The sequence below is a fragment of the Onychostoma macrolepis genome, chromosome 08, assembly GCF_012432095.1.
Source record: "Onychostoma macrolepis isolate SWU-2019 chromosome 08, ASM1243209v1, whole genome shotgun sequence".
NCBI classification, from domain to species: domain Eukaryota; kingdom Metazoa; phylum Chordata; class Actinopteri; order Cypriniformes; family Cyprinidae; genus Onychostoma; species Onychostoma macrolepis.
The window spans coordinates 13,620,607-13,648,139 of NC_081162.1; the positions used below are offsets into that span (position 1 = coordinate 13,620,607).

General features: G+C 36.9%; 1 protein-coding gene and 1 long non-coding RNA gene across 5 annotated transcripts; one reads left to right on the forward strand and one right to left on the reverse strand.

Moving 5' to 3' along the window:
• Positions 1 to 52: 52 nt before the first annotated feature.
• LOC131546256 (uncharacterized) lies at positions 53 to 27,022 on the forward strand. 3 transcript variants are annotated; one of them, XR_009272633.1, is made up of 5 exons: positions 290 to 673; positions 1,005 to 1,152; positions 1,290 to 1,529; positions 3,448 to 3,587; positions 26,869 to 27,022. It is a non-coding gene; the product is annotated as an uncharacterized LOC131546256 (long non-coding RNA). The 3 variants fall into 3 exon arrangements; XR_009272634.1 differs by lacking the exons at positions 290 to 673; positions 26,869 to 27,022 and adding an exon at positions 53 to 219 and having other exon boundaries at positions 3,448 to 4,714; XR_009272632.1 differs by lacking the exon at positions 26,869 to 27,022 and having other exon boundaries at positions 294 to 673; positions 3,448 to 4,714.
• On the reverse strand, positions 9,401 to 14,626 carry scrt2 (scratch family zinc finger 2). 2 transcript variants are annotated; one of them, XR_009272631.1, is made up of 3 exons: positions 14,075 to 14,626; positions 9,647 to 10,918; positions 9,401 to 9,521 (listed from the first exon to the last, which is right to left on the reverse strand). XR_009272631.1 is itself a non-coding variant. In XM_058785697.1 (2 exons), the coding sequence occupies exons 1-2, from the start codon at positions 14,220 to 14,222 to the stop codon at positions 10,134 to 10,136; spliced, it is 933 nt and encodes a 310-aa protein (XP_058641680.1). In that variant the 5' UTR covers positions 14,223 to 14,626; the 3' UTR covers positions 9,401 to 10,133. The 2 variants fall into 2 exon arrangements, 1 of the variants encoding a protein (XP_058641680.1); XM_058785697.1 differs by having other exon boundaries at positions 9,401 to 10,918.
• Positions 27,023 to 27,533: the final 511 nt, after the last annotated feature.

Consider the following 27,533-nt stretch of genomic DNA (forward strand, 5'->3'; position numbering starts at 1 on the left):
TAGTTCATACCCAAGAGTGCTATTAAATTTTGTACAATGTAGGCCTTTTTACTGTTCCAGACAGGCTGTCAATGTTATTTACTGTTTTTGCAGTGACTGCCTTTATGAGTGAGTCATCATCAGCCGATTCGTTCAAAACACTGATTCATTAAAGAACGTTTTCAAAGAAGAATTTGTAAAATATTTGGAGACATTAAGAGAGATAAGTCCCAAAGCAAGGTATTTATATTCTTTAGAGGATTGTATTCTTAGTGAATTTTGGTTTTTATAATGTTTATAAGCCTATGCCCTACTTTTTCGTTTTCATTGTGTTTTTTTTTTTTTTTTTTAATATTTATTTTATTCCATTTTATCTTATTTTATCTTATCTTAAATTCATTATGTGTGGTATGTTTTATAGTGTGTGATATGAAAATTTAGTGTCTCAGTCTTGATATGTTAATCTCCAAGCATTTGCATTAAAAAAAAAATAGCCTCTAAATCAGTCAAGAAACAAGCGACGGTCTTCATGAGTTTGAGTCACTAAATCATTCACAATAATTATTAATTCAAAATACACTGATTCAATTTGCTGATTAAAAACGGTCAACGGTTGGCTAGCTTTTCTTCGCTTGAATTATTTTCGTTGGTGCAGCTAAAATGGGCAAAGTACCGCCGATATTGTGTCTAAAATGTAAGTTGCTTAATATTAACGCATTGTTTGTTGAAGATGTGTAAAATCAATATCGCAATGTAATACTAAAACGGCTGTGATTACGTTACCTCAGCACTCTTGCTAGTGTAGTATTGATGTAATGTGATATAGATAACGTTACAGGTAAAAAATAAATGTTAGAGAATGAGCTCTGTCCTCAAACACAGACAATTTTTATCGACAATGTGAAGATATCTTAAGTAAAATATGAGATCATTTACAAAACAAATGTCATACTTCTCACCTGATGTTTGATGTCTGAATCCTTGTTCTGCTATTTCTGATTTTATTTCTAATCTGTCCAAAAAAGTCTTCCCAGAAATGATCAACCATTTGTCTAAAAGCTGGACTGACAACATAACCGTTGCCATAAGCCAAGAAAATCTACAACAAATTTATCTCTGCAGTACACTGACTGGACATTTGGCATGATGAGGAATGAGATCTGTCTACAGTAGGTGAGAATATTTTTTTCTTTTCTTTTCTTTTTTTTTTTTTTGGAGCTCAGCTCACTCTGTCTCTCACCGTAGATCATTAATGGAAAAGAAAATGAACATTTGGATCTCTAAATGCTGTGAACTGATTCTTCTGACAGGAGCAGAAGGGACGTTTGGACCTACTGCCAGCAGGCTGTAACAGACAGATGGGTTTTCACACAAACAACAGAAAACATCAAGAGCAGTCAGACTGGCACACACAGAAGAAGAATCAGCAAAGGGGAGAAAGTCTGGATAATGAGGCACTGCTAGCAGGAGATGATAATTCACTTTGTGCTGTGAGAAGACGAACTGTCCACTCCGTTTAGAGTTCAACTCCGTAGTTGCAAAGCCATATGGTGGGTCCACTAATAAAATTTAGCGAATTGTCATATCTTAATTGTACTATGAGCACCATCAGGTTTTGAAAATGTATAGTGGTTTCAAGGAATTAACAATTAAAGGTGCCATAGAATGCATTGATACAATATTTTAAATTGTTCTCTGATATCTAAGGTATGTGGCTTAGGTAAGGGCAAAAAAATCTCCAGAAACGGTTTTAGATGTCCATGTAAATTAATATGTGGGGCATTGAAACTGCTTTTGAATACACAATCGCTTTTTAGTTTCACTTTCAAGATTCGCGATCGCACGTACTCCGTTTATACTATGGAGCGGCAGTACTTACCACACATTTTACAGATCAGATGCTTGTCAGTGGTGCTCAGGATCTGTAAATTATTCTCCATCATCCTCAGTCATCTCTCCTTACTCTGTTTATGTGGTAAGTGAAATCTTATGTACTGTAATGTAACAGGCTACTGCTAGCAAGGAGCTAACCATGTCCCTTTAGTGGCTCACGTTATTTTATTAGAACGCGTTATTTGCTTTCTGTGCCTTTTTGAATACAGACACCAACCCATCCCTGCACTTCACACCCCCTGCACAGCCTGGAACATAACATGTATTTCCATGATCTGCCATTTTCACTGGTGTCCTCGCTTGTGTCTTCACAATACCTGCAGAACTTCTGATGGTGCGGCTGGCCTTGAACATGGGCTGGTATACGTTATGTAAAAGTTGGGGGCGTAACTATTAGTGATCCCGACTCGGTGTTATGTTCTGATTCGCCTATTTTTCAGTGGTCATTTGCATTCACGAGATTTACATAAGAAGGAGGAAACAATGGTGTTTGAGGCTCACGGTATGTCATTTTTTTGTACAGAACTGTTATTATTCAACTACGCCAAGGTAAATACAGTTTTCCATTCTATGGCACCTTTAAATGATAAAAAAGACTTAAAATTACACTGAACAGAATAAGCAACAGATCTTTTCTTCTGTATTGCAAATGAAACAGATTAGTGAAAAAGAAAAATATATGTTGGGCAGATACCTAGTTTTATTCATCAGTTAAGGCTGGAATACACTACAAGACTTTTAAAATCTGAACAGATTTTTAAAACACTAGGCATCATACACTTACCGACTTTGTAAATAGTGACAAAGGAAAACTGGGCATCATACACTACCAGATTTTAAAGTCGTTCCGATCACAATAAACTCACGCAGAAACGTGTTCCTTGTTGCTAGGAGATGCATGACAAATGAAAACTATACACTCAGAAATAAAGGTACAAAAGCCGTCACTGGGGCGGTACCTTTTCAAAAGGTACACTTTTGTACCTATTAGGTTCAAATATGTACACTTTAAGTACTAATATGTACCTTTAAGGTACCAAAATGGACCCTTTAGGTACAAACATGTACCTTTTGAAAAGGTACCGCCCCAGTGACAGCTTTTGTACCTTTATTTCTGAGAGTGTATGTGTTCTAAAATCAGCTGAAAATATCAAACATGTTTGATATCCGACGACTGGGTGTAATCAAAGCCTGAAGCTAAAAAATTGGAGTCTGTGACCATCATATCCTACCCGATTTTCTGTGGTATCTGTCAACTGTAATCTGCAGACTGGCTCTGACTTTCCTCAACTAGCGTCAGGCTTTACTGATTGGATGGAGTCAGATCTGAATGTGTACTTGCAGTACATTGTCAGATGGGCAGCGTTTAAGTGGACTAAATAATCAAGTTATGATATTTTTATGACTACAAATTATGAGATCAATAATCACAGTATCAATAACATGCATTTGGAAAATAGATTAATATCATGCCGACTTTACCAAATTTTTCAAATCTTATCGCAAATAAATCTCATTAGCTGTTTTTTCTATTTTTACAAGAACCATCACTAATATTGTTGCTCCCGATTGTAGGATATTTGGAACACAAACTGTGATCTGACTGCAGTGAAACATAATAACCAGCAGATGGTGGGCAAACATCAGAATCCTGTTGATATCAAGGCATCAGAACTGCATATAAATGAAGTTTTGCAAGCAAATGACAATACCAAGTAAGTACCGACTTCCAAATATGCAGCAAAAATGTCATTATCAGTCCCTAACTAAAAAGATGTGGTGATACCATGGTACAGTGTTAGCATCAGATGCTGTGGTAATGTCTTACGCCATGGTATTTATATGGCACATGCACAGAAAATGATGCCATTAACAAAAAACAACAGAAAGAATATATATGCTGTAGTTTCCATTCTCCACTATATGATGACCTCTGCTTCTGACCCCCAAAAATGTGAACGGCACAAAAAAAGATGCTTTTTGGCAACAGACTGGTGTAGCTACAGTATCTCACCACCAGGGACCAGGTCCAGCCAAACCCCTAACCCTTTGATGGAGCACTTTACTAATGAGTTGTTTCAAGTAACACTTCTAAAATGTGATGTGTTGAGAGGCCTCTGGGAGCAGGATTGAGAAACACTGAGCAGTATCATGTGACAATATCCACATGTACAAGTGAGGGAGAGTCAGAGGAGGATTAGATGCTTTTATCTCTTAAAGGGTAATCAGTAACTACTGTAGCTTACCAAATGCATCTATGGCCAGAGCATATGCACACATACATTTGCATATATTATTGACACCACATGGATTTCATCATATCAAGGCACTCAACAAACAGTGGAATTCTAATTTGACATTGTTCTCGTTTCTTGTATTAGGATCAGTGATAGCAAATAAAACCTCAGCGTCATGTGCCAGTAAAGGGTAAAGCTCAGTAGGACAGCATGTTATCAGGGCTCTTCACTAAGAGTTGAGTGGTTTAGAGTTGCATGTTCAATATTGCAGATGATGGTGTTTAATAATTGATTCTTATGAAATCTAATGGCAGCATCACCACAATAAGACTTCAGTTACACTGACCTCTTTATTCAGAGTGATACTCACTGCTAAACCTGGGCCAATGTTATATTCCTTCATAAGGAAAGTATGTGCATACAAGTCTCTATATGTTATATAGTAAAATGTATGTGACGTAATGAAATAATTACTTTGTAGGTTTTACAATAACATTACAATTTAAATATAATTAAGTCTAATTCAATTCAAATCTACTATATGGAATCACTCACAAAAAAATCATTTCTAGTACCCACAAAAACTGGTTTTACTTGTAAGTTTATATAGGGGACTTCTTAAGAGAGAAAGAAATGGCCTAACCTAACTCAAAATGAATTAATAAATATATATATATATATGGTTTTGTTATGCCAATAAAATGTCAACAATACATAAGAAACAGTTATAAAAATTATACAACTGTTATCAGTACTGGTCTGAGCAGCAGCTCAAGGTTTGAATTTATGAGTTGATATTAAGGTAAATGTTTACTAAATGTGATCATGAATTGATCATCTTGTATTATCTAAGTGTAACAGTTTGTAACCAAGTATTCGAGATTGTCACCCAATAACATATTTGTCACCTACTATTCTGAACGTTGGGTGGTTCTTTTCTCAATCAATGTTTATGGAATTTATGACTCTGCATGTACATGAAAGTAATAAACCAAGAGCCAAACATATCCTATATTTACATTTTTAGAAGCACCAGTAAATGAATATAGCAATGTCATCCAATAAATCAATCGGTCAGGCAGAAACCGAAGCCACGCTAAAACACTGTAGGACACTGAAGGACATAATGGTCAACTCGTGTTTCCGGTTTCTTGGACATCAGTCCTCCTCTATGTCCTGATGACAGTCTCGCTCCCTCAGCATCAGTAATCAGTCTCATTCAGCTCTGAGTGCTGCATCTTGGTAAGGCCAGAGTGTAACATAAAATCAATGTTTCATTAACATTTAATGACTTGGACTGGCTTAACAGCACCAGGACAGATGCATGTGCGCCAGGTTTCCAAGTGACTTTAGCTGCTGACTTGATTACAGTTTAAACGTTCCTCCGATGATAGTTACTGCACGGATGCTTGTAGGAAAAGCTGATTCCAGATCAGCAGCACCATTGCTGAGATAGGCGTTGTCAGGGAGGAACACAGGAAGAAGTCGCTCATTCATTCTGATTTGTGACTCTGTAGTCGTGTGTTTATGATCATAATTTATATCCGTCCAACAGTAAAAAGTACAGACTACAAGCACAGTTCTACTAGTGCAGGGGTTTTAAACTGGGGTCAGGGGTTCGTGAGTGGGATCTAAAAGCTCTAAAAGCATCTAAAAGCACTTTCAGTGTACGTTTCATATTTTTCATTTGAGAGAAAGTAAAACATTTAGTCAAATAAAAAAAGAGGCAACAGACTGCTTGTGCTATTGATTTTATTGTTCATAAACATCACTATTGGCTTTACCCTTCATAACAGGCAAAATGTAATATCAGAAGTGGAAAAATCTTTACGGTTTTACACAGGGAGGCAGGAAGATAGAGAGAGAAGGCAAGGGAAAAGAAGAGAGACAATCTGAAATCTCTCAAGGACCATATGGAGGGCTGTGAGTTGCCTACCATATGCTGAAGGCTTTTGTCATGGAAATAACTCTTTATTTTTTTGGCACTTCATATTATTGTTCAGCCAGGCTGGGCACTTCCACAAAAGAAAAAAAAAAAACAGGAGAGAAAAAGAGGGACCGAGACAAAGAAATATGTGTAGATCCTGGTGAACAGAGAGAGAATGATTAGCGTTGTTAATATTGCTGGTAGCTACAGCAGGTAATGAGCTAATGAAGTCCCTGATCCTGTTCAGCCTGTCCAGGGTTAAACGGCTCAGAAAAGGTAAAAGCAAAGGGATCTGCTCGCATGCGGTGTCTCATTATTGCTGAGATCTATGTACATACATATTTACACTTGCTTCAGGAAAAACGGGGAAAAAAGCATTCACTTTCTCAGTCTTTTCTTCAGTTATCTCACATTTCTGAACATTTGTGGAAAAATGATTTTTCTTAAAACAAAGAGATTGTGGTAGTCCTTTGGAATAGTATTTAAAAGAGCTCATCTACATTACATCAAGCTTTGCATAATTAGAATTGACTCTGAATTCAAGCCTTATTACAATGGAAAATATCCAGATGGATATTCATAACAGATAGTCTGTTGATTCTTCACAGCTGTGGGTGTGTCAGAAATATGAGTGGATGATTTAGGAAAAAAAGCAGGATGAATGTCCATTAGGGTCAGAAATAAATAGGATTTGGAGCAAGAATACCACAAAATGTGCTCCAGATATTTCAAATGAGTCACACATTTCTACATGATATATCTGTTAGATAACATTTGTGTATTTTTCATATATGCTACCGTTCAAAAGTCAGATTTTTAAAAATGTTTTTAAAGTCTCTTAGTGTTTTAAGGCTGCATTTATTTGATCAATAATACTATAAAAATGTTTTATTGTGAAGTATTTTTATGATTTAAAAGAACGATTTTCAATTTAATATATTTTCAAATGCAATTAATGATGGCAAGCTGAATTTTCAGCAGCCTTACTCCATTCTTCAGTGTCACTTTAATATCAGTGTTGAAAACACTTTATATTGCTGCTTTTAATATTCTTGTGGAAGCCGTGATACATTTTTTCAAGATTCTTTGATGAATAAAAAGATTGTTTATTTGAAATAGAAATATTTTGTAAAATTCTAAATGTCTTTACTGTTACCTTTGTTCAATTTCAACCTTTGAATGGTAGTGTATATACCATATATATATATATATATATATATATATATACTGTGTGTGTATACATATATATATATATATATATATATATATATATATCATGTACATGTCATAATTTTGTGATCTATTGGTCTGTCTATTCTAAGGTACTATGAAATATGCCACGTTATCTTATGTATTTATAAAATGTTACACATGTAATGTTTTATGTTAACATTTTAAATAGTGATCACCATTGTAATCATTCTACCAGTGATCAAGTATTATTTTTTTAAGCAAAAAATTTCCTGAAAATCTGTTCCAGGGGGTGCATTTTTTAATTGTAATAGTTGTTATTATTTTTCTGACACTGATGTCCATTAGCAATGAGCGTGAAATACCATGCAGATCTCTGCTAGGACACGTTGAGACACAGCGTGCCAACGTATGAGGTCAGGAATGGGTGGAAAAGAGGCGAAGAGGAGAAGAAAAGTGGGAGGAGAAACTCATTATCTATTCCCCACAGGTTTTGGCCCATTACTGAGATTGTGCCGTCCTTTTTACAATATGCAAAACGCTGACAGAGCCTTTGGCTGGTGCTGCTCGACCTTCCTCACAAGGTCAAATTCAGACTCAATTATGCTCTCAGACTACTGTCTGTCCACCAACACCTGTTAACCCTTTAGGGGAGTGGACATAGCCTCTATTCACTTTGACATGAGCTGCATCATATATGCTGATGCATGTTGTCCTATGCAAGGTTCCATTCCTCGTGATGGTGCTAAATTTAATTTTAATTATAAAATAAGCAGTTGGTTTCCACTTTTTCAGCTTCACAGGAGAGACAGCAAGGAGACAGCTGATTTACACAGTCGCATTCTGATTGCACTTCTCATCCTTTCATCTCCAAACATCTTTCAGATCTTTATTATACAGGCAGCGGCACATTGGCACCATATGCTCAGCTATTTCCATCAATACTGCCATTAAGCCTCTATTTTGTTTCATCTCTGTCCTGAACCCAGCACTCCTTTCTCCCAAACACTGAATAATCCATCCGGATTGGCCATTCAGGGGGGTCATTATTTCTGGGTGTAGGATTTGGGACTACTATTTCACATGTCACTGAAACTGTCATATTCATGTCATCGTCTGGCGGCCGCAGCTTATGATGGGATTTATTTGGACAGCTAAAGCCAAATTCATGAAAAATGTCATGCTGTGGGTTAGTCTTTTTATAATTGCATTCAAAACTATTGCTGAGATATAAGACAGTTATATTAAGTCTGTGATAGTAGTAAAAATTCTGTTAGAAAAAGGCTTATTGCTGCTGATTTTCTTATTAAAATGTTGTTTAAATTTGTAAGTACAAAAAGAACAAGATTTTTATTATCTGTCGAGTTCGATTTGCACTTTCAGGAATTAATATATTAATGTATGTTTTTGTTGGTGTTCACATGTAAAAGAGATTTCTCGATTACTAAATTGTTTGGCATTTGGTAATGAGATGAACTGTGATGTCACAAATGTGGGTGGAGTCACACATACACGCCATATGTAGACATTCTGGATGGTCTTAGAAAGAAATGGAGTTCTAGAAACGACGAAATGGAGAGAATGACCTTTGAGATAATAAGGAGGTTTTCGTTTATTGCCCTACATTGACTGCTAACAGGACAGCTGTGATTATACAAGTTGCTGTTCCTAAGAAGAATTATTGCCCATTAAACAAAGCATCACACCTGAATTCATCTGCTTTCAAACACTGCATACCGTCCCTCTCAAAAAAACGAATAAAATCCCTCTACAGCTGAATCATGCATATAAAGATTTTCATTAAAGAGCAGCATCTTAAAAGGTCAACGGCAGTTCAGTATCCAATAACACAGAGAATAATCAACCAAATAAATAAATAAATAGATAGATAGGTACATAAATAAATAAATACACATGAAATAAATAAGAAAATGAAAATAGTGCACAAATAAATATATAAATACTCAACAACAATACTGGAATGGTAGAAATGAGGTTTGTGTGATGGGTGCTTTAAGAGCGTGGACAGAACAGAGGTTAGAGGTCATACCTGCCTCTGGGTGAGGTAATCATGGAGCAGGAAGACAAGGGGCGGAGCTCCAGGCATCTGGAGCACATGCTGTCTGTTTTAATGTGAGGAAGCCCAGCAGAGCGAGCAGAGATGTTGTTGAAAGTCCCTGTCGTCCGTATTTTGAATGTTTCGAATGTTTGGAGATCATTGAAATGTTTAGCCTTGAGTGCTGTTTTCTTCATATGGTAAACACAAAGTGATGGTCGCTCTGCTCGGATAGTTACTGGACATGATTGGCACAATAAATAAATAAACAAATAAATAATGGAACCAAGAAACTGCAGGAAACTTTGAATATAAAAATAACAATTATAAATAAAATACCAAAAGTGTAACAAAAGTTTGTACCTTTTCAGAGGTCTACAATCTTTTTTTTTTTCTTTTTTTTTTGCAAATACTGTCATTATTCACATTTTCATAAAAAGTTCATGTTGGCAGTTGCAAAAGAATTCAAAATAAAAGAGCAGCATAAAAATACAAATTGATTTCATTTCTCAAAAAGCACAAACCTGTTGCTGTCTTTTTTATGTCTTTTTATGATTTACTATAAAACATCAGGAATCTAAATATTATTACTATCGTTATTAATAGTATTATGTTCATAAAAATTTGCATGCCAGGCCTCATAATTGTACGTGTCTATATGAGAGGGTCTTTTTTTTTACCAAAGAAAAAAATCCAGCATCTATTCATTATTGTCTTCTTATTATTGGGTTGGTTTGGTTTTTTTCTTGGTGAAAATATTGCTTTCTAAAAAAGGGAAAGTGGGGTCTGTGAAGGGAGTCTGTGGGGGGATTTTTTAGAGCGTTAACTCATCTTCATCTTTTCTCTTTTGTTAATTCTCGGAGCCAGACTCGTCCTCGTCTCCGGAGCCTCTGAAGCAGGCGGACTCGTAGTGCTTGTTCAGGTAGGACTTCAGCGCGAAGGTCTTATTGCAGCGCTTGCAGCTGTAGTGTTTGAAGGCCGAATGCGTCTGCATGTGCGCTCGTAGGTTGGACCGGTCGGCGAAGGCTTTCCCGCAGTGGGCGCAGGCGAAGGGTTTTTCTCCCGTATGCGATCGCATGTGCCCCTGAAGAAGCCAGGGCCGGCTGAAGGCTTTGCTGCACACGTGACATTTGTGCTTGAGGTCATGAGTGAGGATGTGCATGGCCAGCGCCGGCATGGACACATAAACCTTGTCGCAGGTGGGACACTTGCGTGCCATCTTGCTGTCAAGGCTGCGGTGGGTCTGCTTGTGTCGGCTCAGGTTGGATGAAGTGGCGTAGGTCTTTCCGCACTCGTTGCAGGTGTGTCGGGGACCTCCGTTGTTCACCGCTGCCACTTCTTTCTCATCATCGGTGGCTTTGCTTGCCTCCACGACCTCTCCCTTCCTCCTCGAACGGCCGTCAGATATGAAGAACGCGTCCATGGTGTAGCCCTCGCTGAGAGATTCGCTCTCGCTGCTGAAGTATCCGCGGGCCGTGAGGCCGGACTGGGGGCTGTCTGGGTGCTCCAGGTCCGGTTGGCAGTACTCCCCTCCTCCACTGCTGACTGGGGAGTACAGCGGATCCGAGCTCAGCTTCATATCGGCCTGCTTCTCCTCTGTGTATTCAGAAGAGCTGATGTAATCCTGGATGTAGCCTGCAGCAGAGCAGAGAACATGAATAGGTTATTAACTCGTTGACCTTTCACTTCTACACTGAACTCCAGGTGTAAAGCAATTAAAGACACAGATGAAGTACACTACAGACACAATGTGAATGTCTGACACAACAAAACAGAAGCACAACAAGTGCAATGACAAATACACTGTTAAAAATAAAGGTTCTTTACTGGCAACTGTGTTTCCATGAAGAACCTTTAACATCCATGGAATATTAACATTCCAGAAAAGGAGGAAAAAAGGTTCTTTTGATTATTAAAATGCTCTTCACACAAAGGAAAAAAAGGTTCTTTTAAGCACCAGTCACTGAAAGGTTCTTTAAGGAGGCCAGAATAATGTGGCATTGCTGTGAATGTTCCCCTTTTGGAACCTTTATTAAAAGAGTGGAAATACCTGTTTCAGTGATATATATATATATATATATATATATATATATATTTATATTTGGTGCTGTTTTTTTATAACCTTTTTATTAATTTATTCATTCATTTATTACTTAATTTGACATAATACTTTTTATCTCAACATTGCAAATTTGTTTTCTCTTAGCTCACAATTGTGACTTTACATATTGCAATGTGACTTTGTATCTCAGGTGAGAGTTTATATTTCATGGTATGGCTTTATATCTCACAATTGTGATGTTATTTCTGATTTGAAACTTATTTATTTTTTACTATGAGGTGCAAATGGTCTTCCATAGTTTCTGGTGGCTGTTTGAGGACTACTGCATAGCTCATTCATGTAAGTGTGTTTGTGAGATTGAGACCCAAAGGGTTTTAACATGGTTAATGGCTAATTAAGCAGGTTAACTGTGGAGGAAGCATAAGTGTCTCTCTTTCTCTCCTTGAGACGAAGAAGCCACTCAGACTCTCTTTTGCTTTGATGCGATTATCTGAGGCCTTCCTTAGAGTTTTGTGTTTATTTGTCCACTATGCACAGCATAATCTGTTAAAAGTGGAAGTAAAGAGAGGTTGACATTATGAATGGATTTAAACCCTTTCAAGGAAATCTGGATTTTGCAAAACACTTTCACTTCTCTCGGAAGAGAACCGAAGCTCTTTCCCAGATTTCAAAACATTGAAATTCTTCCAAACATTGAAGTATAAATGTATTTCCTAATACAGGACATCTTATTACCTTTCTATCTGCTTGAGCAAATAAACTCCCTCCTAACTTCTCTAAACTGATTATGAGCCCTCTGACCATGAAGAGCGAGTCTTAATGCATGGTGAGGGTCATTCAGGAGCTGCTAAAAGGATTTCTGGCAGCCGTGGCTCAGACGCGTTTATTGCCATTGGAATTCCACCGACATAATACACCTTCCAAGGTGCCATGTCTTCAGCAAAATGTTTATAATTAAATCTGTGTGCTAAAAGGGAAACCCAAAAGGCATTTAATGCAGTGCAGGATCTGTGTAAGCTAGTTATACAGTGAGACTGAAGACAGAAATGAGCAATAAGGATGCAGCTGGCCAGGAGAAAGATCAACAGGATCAGTAGAGAGACTGAGAGGATGTTATTTGGGATATATAACTACATTGTCTACACGTTGTCTTAGGGGTTTTTCATAATCATGTTTTCTGTCAGAACATCTGATTATAGGTATTGTTACCAAAGTAACTGTGGTATTAGCAATGAAAGAAAGAAGCATAAACATTCTGAATATAACTATAATATAGTAATGCAATCAGTAATATAAAATAAGCAATTCAGTAATAAAATAACAGTATCATTATTTTTATGATTATACAGGACCAAGTTTGAAATAATAGAAATGAATACAATTAACTAGATAGAATTAAATAATTTTGTGAATATAATTCAATTGATAATATAAGAAACTATCCATAATTTAATAATATTAATAGAATCAACAATAGTTGTAGGAACTATGAAATTTTGATGTGAAATTTTTTAGGGTTACATTATTGGCTGACAAGAAGGATGGAGTTGTTTGTCTTTTGTTTAAAGAGTCCTGATGCTCGACCTTCAAGATGCAGCAAAAAATGTCTTACAGAACCATCAAGGGAAAATGATTAATATGCGTAAAATAAAGAATGAATGTGTTTCCTATTTTGTTATTGCCTATGAAAATACAATGCAGTAAATGCAGCATAAATGTAATTTTAAAAGGAGCAGCACAGCTTTAAAAGTTCATGTAATCTTGCAATGACCCAAAAACAGATAAACAGTTTTTTTTAAACAGGTGGGAAGATATCCCTCATGTCTTATCACGCTTATCTGTGAAAAACACCATAGCAGGGCAGAGAGAGCCACACATCTGCTGCCGAAATCTGTGGACACAGAGGACACAGAACTCTCTGGACTCCCTTTAGTCTCTCTAGAATAGCTCAGTTTAGCTCAGCCTGTCCCATCATGTCCGCTCAGGGACGCTGGGCTTTACTCTGTGTGCGTGATGCTATTTGCCCTATTGTGCGTGTGCGTGCTGCTGCTGCATCATGTGACAAAAGTCAGCGCTGCCTCCAGCTTCTCTTTCTTTTCATCTCCCTCGTTCTCCTCCAAGCTGTACAGTACAGTCCTCGGATGTCTCTATTGGCGTCAATGATGGCTGAAACCCTACCTCCCCCTCCACCACTTAGATTCATGTACCCGGAAGCAGGAGAGTGAAAAAGAGAAATAGTGAGATGAGGCAGAAAAGGAGGATGGGGGAGGAGAGCGAGAAAGAGAGAGTGCTGTTGGGAGGGGGGAGGGTTTGGACCGAAACTCAAGGGCAGTATCAGCTAAGGACAAACACATCAGCCCCACAAAGCAGCGTGTTAGCGTTAGCATTAGCTGTTACACACAACAAACTGGTATCAAGCCCGCTTCATACGCCTTTATTCGCATAAGCTGATTGCGCTGCGTGACCTGATTTGTGTCGGCATGAGTCAAAAAAACAAAAACAAACAAAGTATGGGGGGCACAATGGAGGACGGGGCTGGGGGTGAAAGGATGGAGGGTTTTACGGATTAGTTCGCAACAGAACGGAAAGCTTTATGTAACATCTGTTGGACTCTACGCACAATGTTCGAAACACACTACAGATATTTTTTGTAGGCTAACCATTTGGGAACATCAAGCACATCAAGTGAAGCAACTGTATTTAAAAATGTATTTAGGCATCACACTCACCATTTTCGCAAAGCCGGACGCCCAGGTTGGAGCGAGAGCGTGTGAAGGAGTCATCGAGATGATGATGGTGATGATGGTTAGACGCTGACACGGGAGACGAGGAGAAATCATCCAGTTTGATTTTCTTCACCAGGAATGAGCGAGGCATGGTTCACACACGGTCGCACAGACGCACCAGAAATCCTTCACATCGGCCGCAGACAGAAAAAAACCCTGGTGAAAATCGTCCCGAATGAAATCCAGTGTATAAAAAAAGATCCACGTCCCAGAAACAAACAAAAAAACCGGTGACTAGATGAAGAAAAAAATGAAGAGCACGCAGGAGAAGAGAGAGATGTCTGATGGTACAATACTGTGTGTGTGTGTGTGTGTGTGTGTGTGCCTGCTACTGTACACACACACCCGCTTACGCTGCTGAAAAAAAAAAGAAAAAATTCACTTGTTCAGCACTGGATAGCTCCTGGCCTGCAGCGGAGGCGGCTGAGAGGAGGAAGAGATAGAGAAGAGAGAGAGAGAGAGAGAGAGAGAGAGATAGGAAGAAAGAGAGACAGACAGACAGAGAGAGGAGAGACTGAGAGACTAGCTGAGATCAGCAGTCAGGCAGGTTTTATAGGGGCAGACGGTGGGAGTGAGATCAGGTGGTACATCGCAATGGAGCTGCTCAGCATTAATCCATCAAACATCCCTCGGGACACACATCACATTACTACTGAACCGTCTGTGCCTTCACACACTCAGACAGACAGACCCCCCTCTGATACGCTCCCTCCCCTTCCCGAACACCCCCATTCTGTGAGAGAGAGAGAGAGAGAGAGAGAGAGAAAGAGAAAGGGAAAAAGAGAAGGAAAGGCCTGAAATGTCACACAGTCTTAAAATGAGTTGATACAACAACCAGCGTACATTCTGTTCGGTTCCGTTCCGTGTCTTCTGTCCCGTCTGTCTCGCTGACAGTCACGTCAAACGCTGGCAAGCTGTACTCGCTTCGTTTTTCTTCTGTAAATCTGCAGTGTCAACTAGAATTTGTGTGTTTACGTTTATATGCACTTGTGTTTTCTGGGTTTCGAACCCATGACCTTGCCTGTACAAATACAATTATTATATATTTAACTCTAATGCTAGCTTTTATTTTTCATTTTAATTTTAGATTGTTTTAGCAATTTTGTTATGTGCTTTTGTCATTTTTATCAGTTTTTTCATCTATATAGCTTTAGTTCATTTTAATTTTAGTTTGAATCATTTTAAGTTTACAGTACTTCAGCATTTCAGTTATTTTGTCTCATTTTTTAATATGTGTTATATTATTTAAGCTTTCAGTTCCTCAGAACATTTTTTAAAGTTTTAGTTAATAATAACAACAACAACACTGTTTTAACTGTGTGCAGATTCTTGGACAGTAGTAAATGATGATAACTGTTATGTGGAGAAATGTTAGACTTTATGAATCAATGCAATTTTGAAGAAAATCTCCAGTACAGTATGTCGTACACACACACACACACACACATTCTCGGTGTGCACAATGATAAGTGCAGTCCACAGTTACTATGAATGGAGCTTCATAGGACAGGATGATGTCGGCATCTGCCTGCATGCAGCACCCTTTATGGTCTTTATGTCTTTGTGTTCACATGTAAAGCAAGTGGGAGTCTCTCAAACCGGCCCCCCATTCACTTAATGAAGTGTCTGAATACACCACACGCCACTCTCGCGCACCCTTTCTCTCCCTCTGAGCAGTTGTCTAAAATAATTATTATACACACATATTCAATATATTTAGGATAATTTTTATGTTTTTATTATATTATTTCAGATTGTCATAATATTATTTATAATATTCATTTATAATATTTTGTATATGCACATGCATTGAAATATACATATTAAATAAAATAAGATTAAAAACAATTTTAACTATTTTATAATAAAAACAGGTTATTTTTATGTTTGTAAGTAATATTATATTATTATAAAAATCTCTCATAATTATATTTATAAAATGTTACATTATATTCATATTATTATATCACATTAATATTAATGTTTCATATATATATATATATATATATATATATATATATATATATGTGTGTGTGTGTGTGTGTGTGTGTGTGTGGCTTGTTTATTTGCATATATTTAAGTAGATCTGCATACTTTATAGCAGCTGTTCATTACTTTATATAGCCTATATATTACAAATATTAAATAATATAAAAATAAAGCAGTATATTAATAATCTTTTTTCTTTATGTGCATAATTCAGATTTTATATAATATTATGAATATTTATGTAATATTATTGTCTAATATAAATATTATTAATGATTTGCATATACACAGAATGGTTATATGCAATTGTTAATTTATGTATGCATATTTACATATATGTGATATTATTAATCTTCCTCATTAAATTATTTATTTGCATATTTATTTACATTTATCTGTGTATTAGATATATTTCCATTTTTATAATCATCCATTTGTTGCAATAATTTTAATAATCTGTCAAAATCACTGAAATTATCAACAAGTGAAATGTTACAGGTTGTGTGTGTGACCCCCCAACCTTGTTCACACAAAGAGAAAAAATCCCAATCTTTCATTTGAGCATCTGGTCAATGCCCCAGGACAGGCGGTTCCCTCCACACCCCTGCCCCCACCCCAGCGCCTGCGGGCCAGAGGGCCAGATCAGGTCTGCCTGCTGCGTGCTATGAAAGGCTTTGGGTTTCATCCAGTGATTATTGTTTGGGGGGATTTACTCAGTATCTCCATCTATCTCATCCTCAGATGAGGCTACTTTTTCCTCTCTCTCTCTTGCTCCATCACTCTATCCCTGTTTCTTCCTCTATCACTCTTTCTGGAATGCTTCCTTGTTTCTCTGATCGCAGGTGTCTGATTCTCTTTGCCTCCGTTGTGGTTTCATTTATCCGGAAGGTTCTTCTTGCCCTGCTCAAAGGAGAAACACAAAACCCACGGTGGGAGATGCTCTCCTTCTCATTACTGTCTCTCTCCCTCTCATGTTCATTATTCATATCCTGCGTTCTCTCATTGTTTTGTGACTTTGTAATTCATAAAACAGCACGGTTCCTTTAAATGTTTCTCAGTGATAAACTGGATTAGGTTTTTTAGATGTTTTTCCACTCATAATTACAACATTTTTCCCTGTTGAGCAGTAAAAGATCAGGACTTTTTGAAAACCCTTTCTTTGGTATTTCATCATCTTGAGCATAAAACGTAAAGTGCAGGCTATGCTGACCTAAAACTGCCTCTGTTTTTGCTTCTGCTTTCTCTGCTTCTTCACCACGATCCAAATTGTAACTTTTCATTGCTCAGCATCTCATTATTGACCAAATAGAGACGGTTCACTTTTAGCAATCATATTTAATTTGACATGAATGAAAATGAATATATTCTGAAATACAGAATGCAAAAGTGTTGTAGGAGTGTGAATTATTCTAATCGAATGGGATGACAGAAATAATTTATCTTTGTGTGAAGGAGAGGTCACTGGTGAAGAAGAATTGACACCTGTGGAAGGGCTTTACCTCTAATCACATCACTTCCTCTGTGTTTCACTCAGACGTGGTGGATAGTAGAGCCTCCCTGGGGCTGAGAGATACAAGCACAAGGGTTTAAAGATAAAGAGAGAGAGAGTATAGAAGTCCAGGATATTAGAGAAAGAAAGCGTCCCTCAATCCCTCAGTCTCTAAAACAGGCTCCAGAGATGCCATTTTGGGCCAGATGACAAATGGCTCCTGTCTGCATCGCTGAGGGAGAGAAGCATGCTGGGAGACTGCTCATTTCCACATAATTACCCTCCTTTCTCTCTCAAGATTCAAGTTCCCTCTTTCTACCTCTGTTGCTCTTTTTTTCTCTACGTTGTCCTCCATTTCTCCTTCTGTATTCTCTGTCAGTTCTAACAGAGTTTCTGCTCTTAGGCTGCATCTGGTCAGCAAAAGCGTGCAATATTGATTTTCATTTTTCTTGTTTGTAGAGCACTTCGAGTTGAACTTCCTTGACAGCATCATGTCCTTCATCTAACTGCTCGAAACTGACAAACACTTGAGTTTCAGTGCAAAGCAACAGGTTTTGGTGGAATTTGGACTTTCTATACACATCTTTCTGTCATTTTTAAAGGTTTTTGGTCATTATTCAGATGCTTTGGTGTATATATATATATATATATATTATTGGTCGGAATTGTACTGAAATTTTAATTTATTTAGACTTTTTTAAACGGTGTAGGGAAATTTTTAAGATAATCTTGTCAAAATAAATGAAAAACAATTGTCAAAATAATATTCGAAGGCAAATTGAGGACTTAACTCAATTTAAATAACTGAATAAAAATGATATTCCCTGCATTGCAAGATATGTATTTTTTTTTCTTGTAGCTTGTAAACTGTATAAATATGTACTATACTAATTTAAAATGAAAGCATAACGGCTTGCAAATTCTTAGCTATTATTTCTTTATTTCTAACATCAGTGTATTTTATACACAAAGTTCACAAAGTAAGCTAACAGCTACTGTTCAAATTTTCCGACATCTTGATAAACAACAAAAATGTAGCTGATTCTGCTCTTTTTTGTGTTGGGTCTGAGATGTTACATACATAATTGATGCCGTTAGTTCCTTCTCAAAACGTCTTCAGAGAATGAAGGACCCTTCAGCAATGCCTGCACTCAGCCAAATTACACTTAAGTACCTGCTCAATATTTTAACAGGACTCTGGAGTTGGGTGGGAGGGAGTTAAATGATGGGGTGTTGGACGCAGGTGCCTTTATGTATCACAGAAGCACCAGGCAGAAGCTCTTGATGGCACGTCTAATGGGCCTCTTAGTTAAATACGATCTATTCAAATCCTAAACCCTGAATAACCCGTTTAAACGACACTCTAACTCTTCCCACACACTAGACGCTCCATTTCATCACATTTCCTTCCGCTTTCATAGCTGTGCATTTACACAATATTTCGTTTTTCGGTGTTATCCATTGTGTCAACTTTAGCACCTAAAGGATCTCACTTTTAAAAAAGCAGTGCAGAATTTTGATAACAAACTTCTTCCATGCAGCTTTGAACAGTCAAAAGCACTAGATTAAGTGTCTGAGTCTGGAAATTCTTCTCTGCTCAGCCAGCCAATTCTAGAACTCTCGCAGGGTCTGGAAGGTTATTGAATTTTTTTAACTTTCTAATAGAATAAAAATGTCAATCCACCACAGCTAATAAAAGCCAAATTAACTTGAACGCACATGATCTGTTCAGATTAACTGTTCTTATGTTTGGGTTCACTGATTTTGACATGAACCTCATATTTTTAAATTGTACTTATGTAAAATTCATATACACTATCATTTAAAAGTTGGGGGCCAGCAAGATTTTCTAAATAAGTTAATACTTTTATTCAGATCAAAAGTGACAGTTTAAATGAATTGCATTTAATATGCATGTTTTGTATCATTGTTTGAGACTGTACAGTGTTAACTAATAATTACTAAGTAGGGAAATGTGGAATATTAATCTGTGCCCAAAATAACACTGAGATCAGACTAGAGACCTGGTGGGCTGGTTCCGATCCTCTCGGTTTTGTTCTGGTGTTGATTTGCAGCTTGTCAATGAGGAAATTGACTTCAATCTTCTTGATTTTATTGGAGACTGACCCACTGAACCTAGAGATCTATACACCTGCTACCCAAAACACACACACACACACACTGTGTGTGAGAGTGCAGACGAGAGTGGTGCTGTTATCTAGTAAATCGGTCTGAATTGAAGCATCCTGCAGAATATGTGATGAGTGTGTGTTGTGTTTGAGTGTGTGATGGGGGTAGGGTGGCAAAGGAGGGGGACTCTTTGTTCCCAAATCCATCTGCTGGAACCTAACAAAGGGTAGTAAGGGAGGAGGAAAGAGAGGGAGACAGGGGGTTTAGGGGATGAGAAACACCACACAGATTGCCTGATGTTGAACGCTTGGTGTGTTTGTGTGTGTGTGTGTGTGTGTGTGTGTGTGTGCGTGTGTAAATTAAAACAATTTAATCCAGTGCTAAAGGGATGGCAATGTAAAAGATCTCAGCTGTCTGCTATATTGTTGTTGTGGCTGTAAATAATCTTGAGCATTCATTAACACTTGTAAAAGAAGAGAAACATACAGTATATTGTCTTTGAAGGACACCTCCTATTGGACCTGAAGCTCTGTTTCCCTCACTGCAGTAAATATAAACGTGTCCATTAGCTGCTCTGGGGAATTTATGAAAGTTCCTTTAGTCATTTTATGGGTTATAACAGGTGCTTTTATGCATTTTTCATCAGCATTCTCACCAAATTCTGACATGTGTGACTGAGGGACTGGAACATGTGTGGAGGCTCAAATGAACCCGATTATGACCCTGGAAACATTACTGAATTGGCCAGGCATGGGATTAATTACCGCACCACCCAGGAGCACATTAGAGCACTTTATTAGTTATATTTCCATGTTTCATGTGAAGTCATTGACAGAGGAGGAATAACATCCTGTATTGAGCCGTTATTTCAGATTTGTCAAAAAAGTATTCAAAAGCCTTCCAGAGTGCATGGAGAAAGAAAGGTCAGTGCCTCATTTCTGATCCATACAGTTTCAAAACCTCTCTTTTCAATCCCTCAGCCACTTTTTCTCTCTCCCTGCCTCTGAAACATTAAGGTCAACCTTTGTAAATGTTTTCATATGTGTGATTTCTTTGTATAAGGAGGCATTTGAGGCCTTAGGCAATTACATTAAAGCTGCAGTATGTGATTGCGAAAAGTAGACCAATCGCTTAAAACCAGCTGGCTCATAACCTTAATCCAGAATGAATAGCCTTGTCCATGTTTGTGTGTGTGTGTGTGTGTGTTTGTGTGTGTTTATAGATATATGTACATATGTATGTACATATGTATGTATATAATGCAACCAGTGGTTGTGTGTGTGTGTGTGTGTGTGTGTGTGTGTGTGTATATATAAATGAAAATATCAGCAAAATGAAGTTTGAATAACATTTATCTTTTGTTATTTTGACCTTGGAAGCACTGTAAATATTGCATGGCACAATGACATTACTACATCAGAGAGAGATCTCTCTCTTTCTCTTTCTCTCTCTCTCTCTCTCACACAAACACACACGCACACATATTCTTAGTAAAAGCTTAGTGTATTCTGCTCAGTTTTCCTCCTTATCTAGTTAAGGTCACTCTGTTTCTTTCTCTGAAATGAAAATGGAAATGTAGCTTTATAAATATGTATGAGCATGATTGCCTTCTAGCAGTCAGAGTAAAAATATTTAGCATTTTTAATCATGTTTATTCAAAGGTTCATCTTTCTGCACAATTTGGATTGTTTTTCAGCACATAAGCTGAAATATCGTCTGTTTGGGCTCAGGGTGACCTTGCGGAGTACGACAGCTGTTGTCAGATCTGACTGTGTTGCACAACACTGCTGGACTTGTGCAACATGTGAAAGCTGCAGCCAGCGCAGCAGAAACATGACCGAAGCAAAGTTTAGACTCACGGTGAGCACAAGCCCGTGGGGGAGCGTGATGTGCTGTCAGCCTTCAGCTCCAGGTGAGAAGTTTGGGTGTTATGGCATGACAAAAGAGCAGTGAGGTAGAATAAACAGCAGTGGATCAGTGAGATCGAGCCAGGAGGCAAATGTTGACCTGAATGTCAAAATCTGTCTATTGTCAGTCAGTATCCTGAAATGTATGCATTCTCTTCTTTTTCTTTATTGACCTTGCGATACAAAATATGGTAAGGAAAGCCAGAAAGTGATAAAGGGATAGTTCAGCCAAAAATGAAAATTCTGGCATCATTTTACTCACCTTCAATTGGTTCCAAACCTGTATGAATTTATTTCCACTGCTGAACGCAAAAGATATTTTGAAGAATGCGTTAACTAATCGTAACAATATGTCTATTGAACTAAATGATCATAGTGTTTTACGTAAACTTAAATATCTTATTCACCTATGTTTGAAATTTACAGAGCCCTGCACATGACATGCAAGAAAAATAAAATAAATCGTGCACATGATTTACTAATTCATTCCCTCGACTTATAAATCGTGTGCACGATTTAGCAAATCGAGGGAACGAATTAGTAAATCGTGTGCACAGTTTATAAATCGAGGGAACGAAATAGTAAATCGTGCACACGATTTAGCCTACTATTTTTTTCCTCTATGTCATGTGTGGGCTCCATAGAAATTGGATGATATTGACTAAAATTTTGATTTTATCACTTTTATATGCAAGTTTGTAAATCATCATGATTCATTGGCGATAAATCAAATTCAATCTTCAATTAAATCTTCAGTTCAATACTTATTTTATTTTTTAACTCTTAATGCATAATATAACTCATAATTTATTAAGAGTTCAGTTCAGATGTATCAGGATCCTTAATATGAATTTGTAATCCCTTATGTCTTTATTTTGAGCAATATATCATTCATGTATGCAGTAATTTATTTATTTATTGCTTAATTGATTTGGGAACTTGTGGGTTCTTAAGATAATTGTTTAATTTTTTCTTTATTTTTAACAGCACATATTATTTATTTTATTTATTTATTTATTTATTTTTAATAATAAATGCCCTTTAGTTTAATTTTTGTTATTTAATGCAGTGGCATTCATTTATTTTTAAGTGTGGCTTGAATACATGGAAGAAAACAGGGTGTGTTTAGGTCATTTTAGTGTCAGAGAAATGACACCCTTCACCTTTAATGAAGTGAAATAAACTTTTCTGAGCCAGCCTGGACTGCAGTTACTTGTTATGGTTCAGGGGTCAGGGCTTTCATGGCAGCTTGTTGATTTCGTGCGAATTACCTTGTGCTGTGACAGTGCAGATTTAGAAAAGCGTGAGAGAGAAAGAGAGATGAACATCATAAAACCCAATGACAGCAGAAGTGACTTGTGAAAGGTGAGGATCTCTCTGAAGGTTACCATGGTGATGAGCTCATAGTGTTCGGCTGGCTCTGGTCCAAATGGACACTCTCTCCATTCTTTCATTATGTGAAAGCTGCTAGTGTCCTTTCCAGACGTGGGTAAAAATCATAAATCAGCAGGATGAGATGGAAGGAGAAGAAAAATGGAGGAAGAGATGAAGGAATGTAAGGAACGAGATGAAAGTTGGAAAATAAGATGGCGGAAGACAGAGACATATACAGGATTGAAAGGATAGTCGGAGACTGAGAAGTTCTTAACTTTTTTAATGCTAGTGCTGATCCTGTGAATGCGAGAGATCTCTGTACTAGTCTTAGGGGGTATTTGAGGGTCAATGGGCTGTAGTTGTTAAGTCTTCTCCCTTCATTCTCCCTGTATATAGCTGTTTATTTGCCCTGAAAAAGTGCATTAGCTGTATTAACACCACAGTGCATAATAATGGATTCCTTCACCGGCATAATAGCAAGGTTACAAAAATATCAGTGAAAACTGTCTCTTTGGTGCAGGTGTGTGTAATGTGGTCTTGACTTGCGCTTCATTACCTGTTCAGATACACTATCATGAGCCTCATGATTTAGAAATATTAAAAAGGTAATTAATGTCAGTTCCATCAAGCCATTAAGCTTCCATATCATTAGATGAGTTTGACGTAAACGTCAGTGTTAAAGTTGAATCATTCACATTTTATTTCACTGCACATTTTTATATTCCCATCAAACACTACCCTTTTGAAAGAAGTCTCTAATGCTGACAGAGGCAACATTTATTTGATCAAAAATATAGTAAAAACCATAATATTGTGAAATATTATTACAATTTTGAATATAATTTAAAATATAACTGATTCCTGTAATGTTAAGGCTGAATCCTTCAGAAATCATTCTAATATGCTGATTTGCTGCTTAAGTAAGTTTATTATTAGCAATGTTGAAAACAGTTGTGCTACTTAATATTTTTGTGGAAATAATATAAATTATTATATTATTATTTAATAATACTTTTACTGTTTTCCAGTGAATAGAAAGTTCAAAAGAACAGCATTTATTTTAAATATAAATGTTTCATAACGTTATAAATGTCTTTACTTGGCTTTTAATCAATTAAATACATCTTTGGTGAATAAAATCATTCATTTATTTTTTTACAAATATTACTGAAACCCAAACAACAGCACAAACATAATCAAAGGAACTGAGAAGTTCTGAATTGTTTTGTCCTATTAGTTGGTTTGTTTCACTTCAAAACGACATAATTTGGTTAGATATTATCGGAATTTAAAAATATGGATATAAAATTAGCTTTAGGTTGGCACGCTTTCAAAAGCTATGTTGTTTTATATTGAATGTAAGTGAATGTCTGTACAAGCTGTTACAGAAATGCTTCCCTAAACTGAAGTACATACAGTAAAAATCAAGATATATATTGAATATGGTCAAATGAGTGAGAAATTATCAAGATTTTTGTATTACCCACCCAGATATATATTGTTGAGAAATGTTGTATTACCTCTAGAATGCCCTCATAAGGCATTTCCATCAGATGATGGCTAAATGCAGCTAAAGTGACTGAAGTTCTGTTGCATTAATGTGCCACGCTCATGCTAATACAGTTCACGCGCTATTCTCCAGATGTGCCTGTCGTCAAGGTCATCTGCACCCACTAACACAGTTTTAATTAGTATTCAGGCAGCCTGGAGGGGAATTTCTTAGTTCGGATCCTCCTTAGAGACAAATACAGCTACTGATGAAGAATATAACAGGTGAACTGACAGAACTGCAAGCAGTATTTATCTTTGCCAGCTTTTTAAATCTCCATTTTCCACAATGAATGATCTTGAAAACCCTGTCTGTTGAAGGAATCCTCAAACAATGCACGTCAAACATTTACTGACCTAAAAATTTACTGACCGCAACAGACCTCAGATACTTTCAACCATAAGTGAGCAATAATGAAGTCACTACAACAGACTAACAGCCTCTCACTTCCTCACTGGGTTTCACATCCTAAGCGGTCCCCATATGTCCCAACACACACCCTCAGCAACTAAAGGTTCCCAGGGGCCTTAGTTGACCCTCGCTGAACCTCTCTGGTACAATAAAGGGGAGGAAACATTTACATCTGCCAGACAGTGTGAATGACACAGAGCGCAGTTTATTAAAACGTCATCAATGTTCATGCTAGCGTGACGCTTAAACAGCTGAGCACAGAAGCTGATTCGGATGCAGAGAAAGATGCAGAAGCACTAAAAAAGCATTATGCCACAATATACCAGTGTTTTATAATGATGGATTTTGTAACGTATCTTAAATTATTGGATGGCAGGGAAAGTATTGGTTTGCATTATTACAATTACTTCTCCTTTGACAGGAACAGAAAATACACTCTAAATTAGTATTTCTCATCTAGTGGGTCGCCACCCAAACATTGCAGGTCTGAAATTATAATTAATTAAACTCTGCATTAGTTTGGTGCAAATTCATCTCTCACTTGGAATACTACAGTTTAGTCATATTAATATAACTAATATTAGTGTATAATACCATATTAAAACAATATTTGTGTTTGTTCCATGTGTTAGAATGGTAAATCACACTTCAGTTTTTTATACACTATACTGTTCAAAAGTTTGTTGTCGTTAAGAATTTTTTAAATAAATTATTTCATTTTTATTCAGCATTGGTGCACTAAACTGATCAAAAGTGACAATAAAGACATTACAGTGTTACAAAAGTTTTCTATTTCAAATGAATACTGTTCTTTTGAACTTTCTATTCATCAAAGAATAAAATGTCTCACTATCAATATTAAGCAATACTGTTAACATTGATAATAATAAGAAATGTTTCTTAAGAACAAAATCACATATTAGAATGATTTCTGGCTGCTGAAAATTCAGCTTTGCCATCACAGGAATAAATTAAATTTTAAAACATATTATTTTTAAAACATATTTATCATTTGTTTTTTTAAGTAATATAATTTTGATCAATAAATACTGCCTCTGTGAAAGACATAAGAAACTTTCAAAAACTTAAATCCTACTTTTGAAACCACAACTTTTGAACAACAGTCTACATGTAATTTTTTTTTTTTTTTTTTTTAACAGTACATTTTGGCACTATGGAAGCCCGTTTCCGCCACTGCATAAAAAATAAAAAAAGGTAATTGCGACTTTTTATCTCACAATTCTGACTTTTTTTCACAGAATTGTGAGATATAAACTCACAATTGCGAGGTAATATGGAGTCAGAATTGCGAGAATTGTGAGTTTATATCTCGTAGTTCTGACTTTATTTCTCAGAATTGCGACTTTATGTCTCGCAATTGCGAGTTTATATCACGCAATTCTGACTTTTTAACTCTCAATTGCGAGTTTATATCACGCAATTCTGACTTTTTAACACTCAATTGCGAGTTTATATCACGCAATTCTGACTTTTTAACTCGCAATTGCGAGTTTATATCACGCAATTCTGAGAAAAAAAGTCAGAATTGTGAGATAAAAAGTCGCAATAACCTTTTTTATTTTTTATTCAGTGGCAGAAACGGGCTTCCATGTGGCACTGAGTTGGATCACCACTTGGTATATAAGGTAAAACCTAAATCCTGAAGCAAAACTTTAAACTAAATAGCAAACTACCACTATTTATTCCCACTTTATACTGAATTAGTACTAATTCAACAAAATCAAAACCCGTCATGGTCGGTGTGAGCTTATGGATCTTCAAAAGAGTGGCATAGAAAGCTTTCTCATTGTCTTCCCACCTTTGCATCCCATGTAAAATCTCATTGACTGAGCTGGAGAACATCAGCATGTCACTTTTCTGTTCACAGGCAGCGTGTTCAGTGAGTTGAGTCTCGGCTGATGGGCTAGAAGACTTAAGGGCATGTTGATGTTGTTGAAGTTTGGTCCAGAGCAGATGGAACTCGCAGCAGTGATTTTTAAAGAGCCCTCAACCCTCTGCAGCTCTCACGTGACCGAAAAGAAGGAAACCAGGTGGCTATGCGCTCTTGGACCAGCTGGGAGAGTGAAAGACCATCTGACACTCAGCCAGAGAATCATACACTCTCCTCAGCAAACACTTTGCATGTGAATACCATAGCAGCACAAAGGGACAGAGAGAGAGACAGAAAGACATAGATCCAAGAAATTGAGCTAATTATCCTGGTACTCAGCTATTTCTACCCTATTTTTCACAGCTTAACAATTGGGCCCTTAAGTGGATAAACCAGCACAGAAAGTGGTTTATAAGCATCTTCAGCTGATAAAGTGATTCACAGTGAGTGTTTGAACAGTGTGAATCAGTGGTTTTCCTTTATACGCACAAATCCTAGATGAAAAACAATCCAGATTTTTTGAAAAATTAGAAATTCAAAGATTCACTGATTTTATACTCTCTCCCTCTCTCTTTCTCTATATACATATTATTATACTGTGTATTGTCAATATTTGAACTGTCTCACAGACAGACCCATATGATCCTCAGATGTTTCTTTAT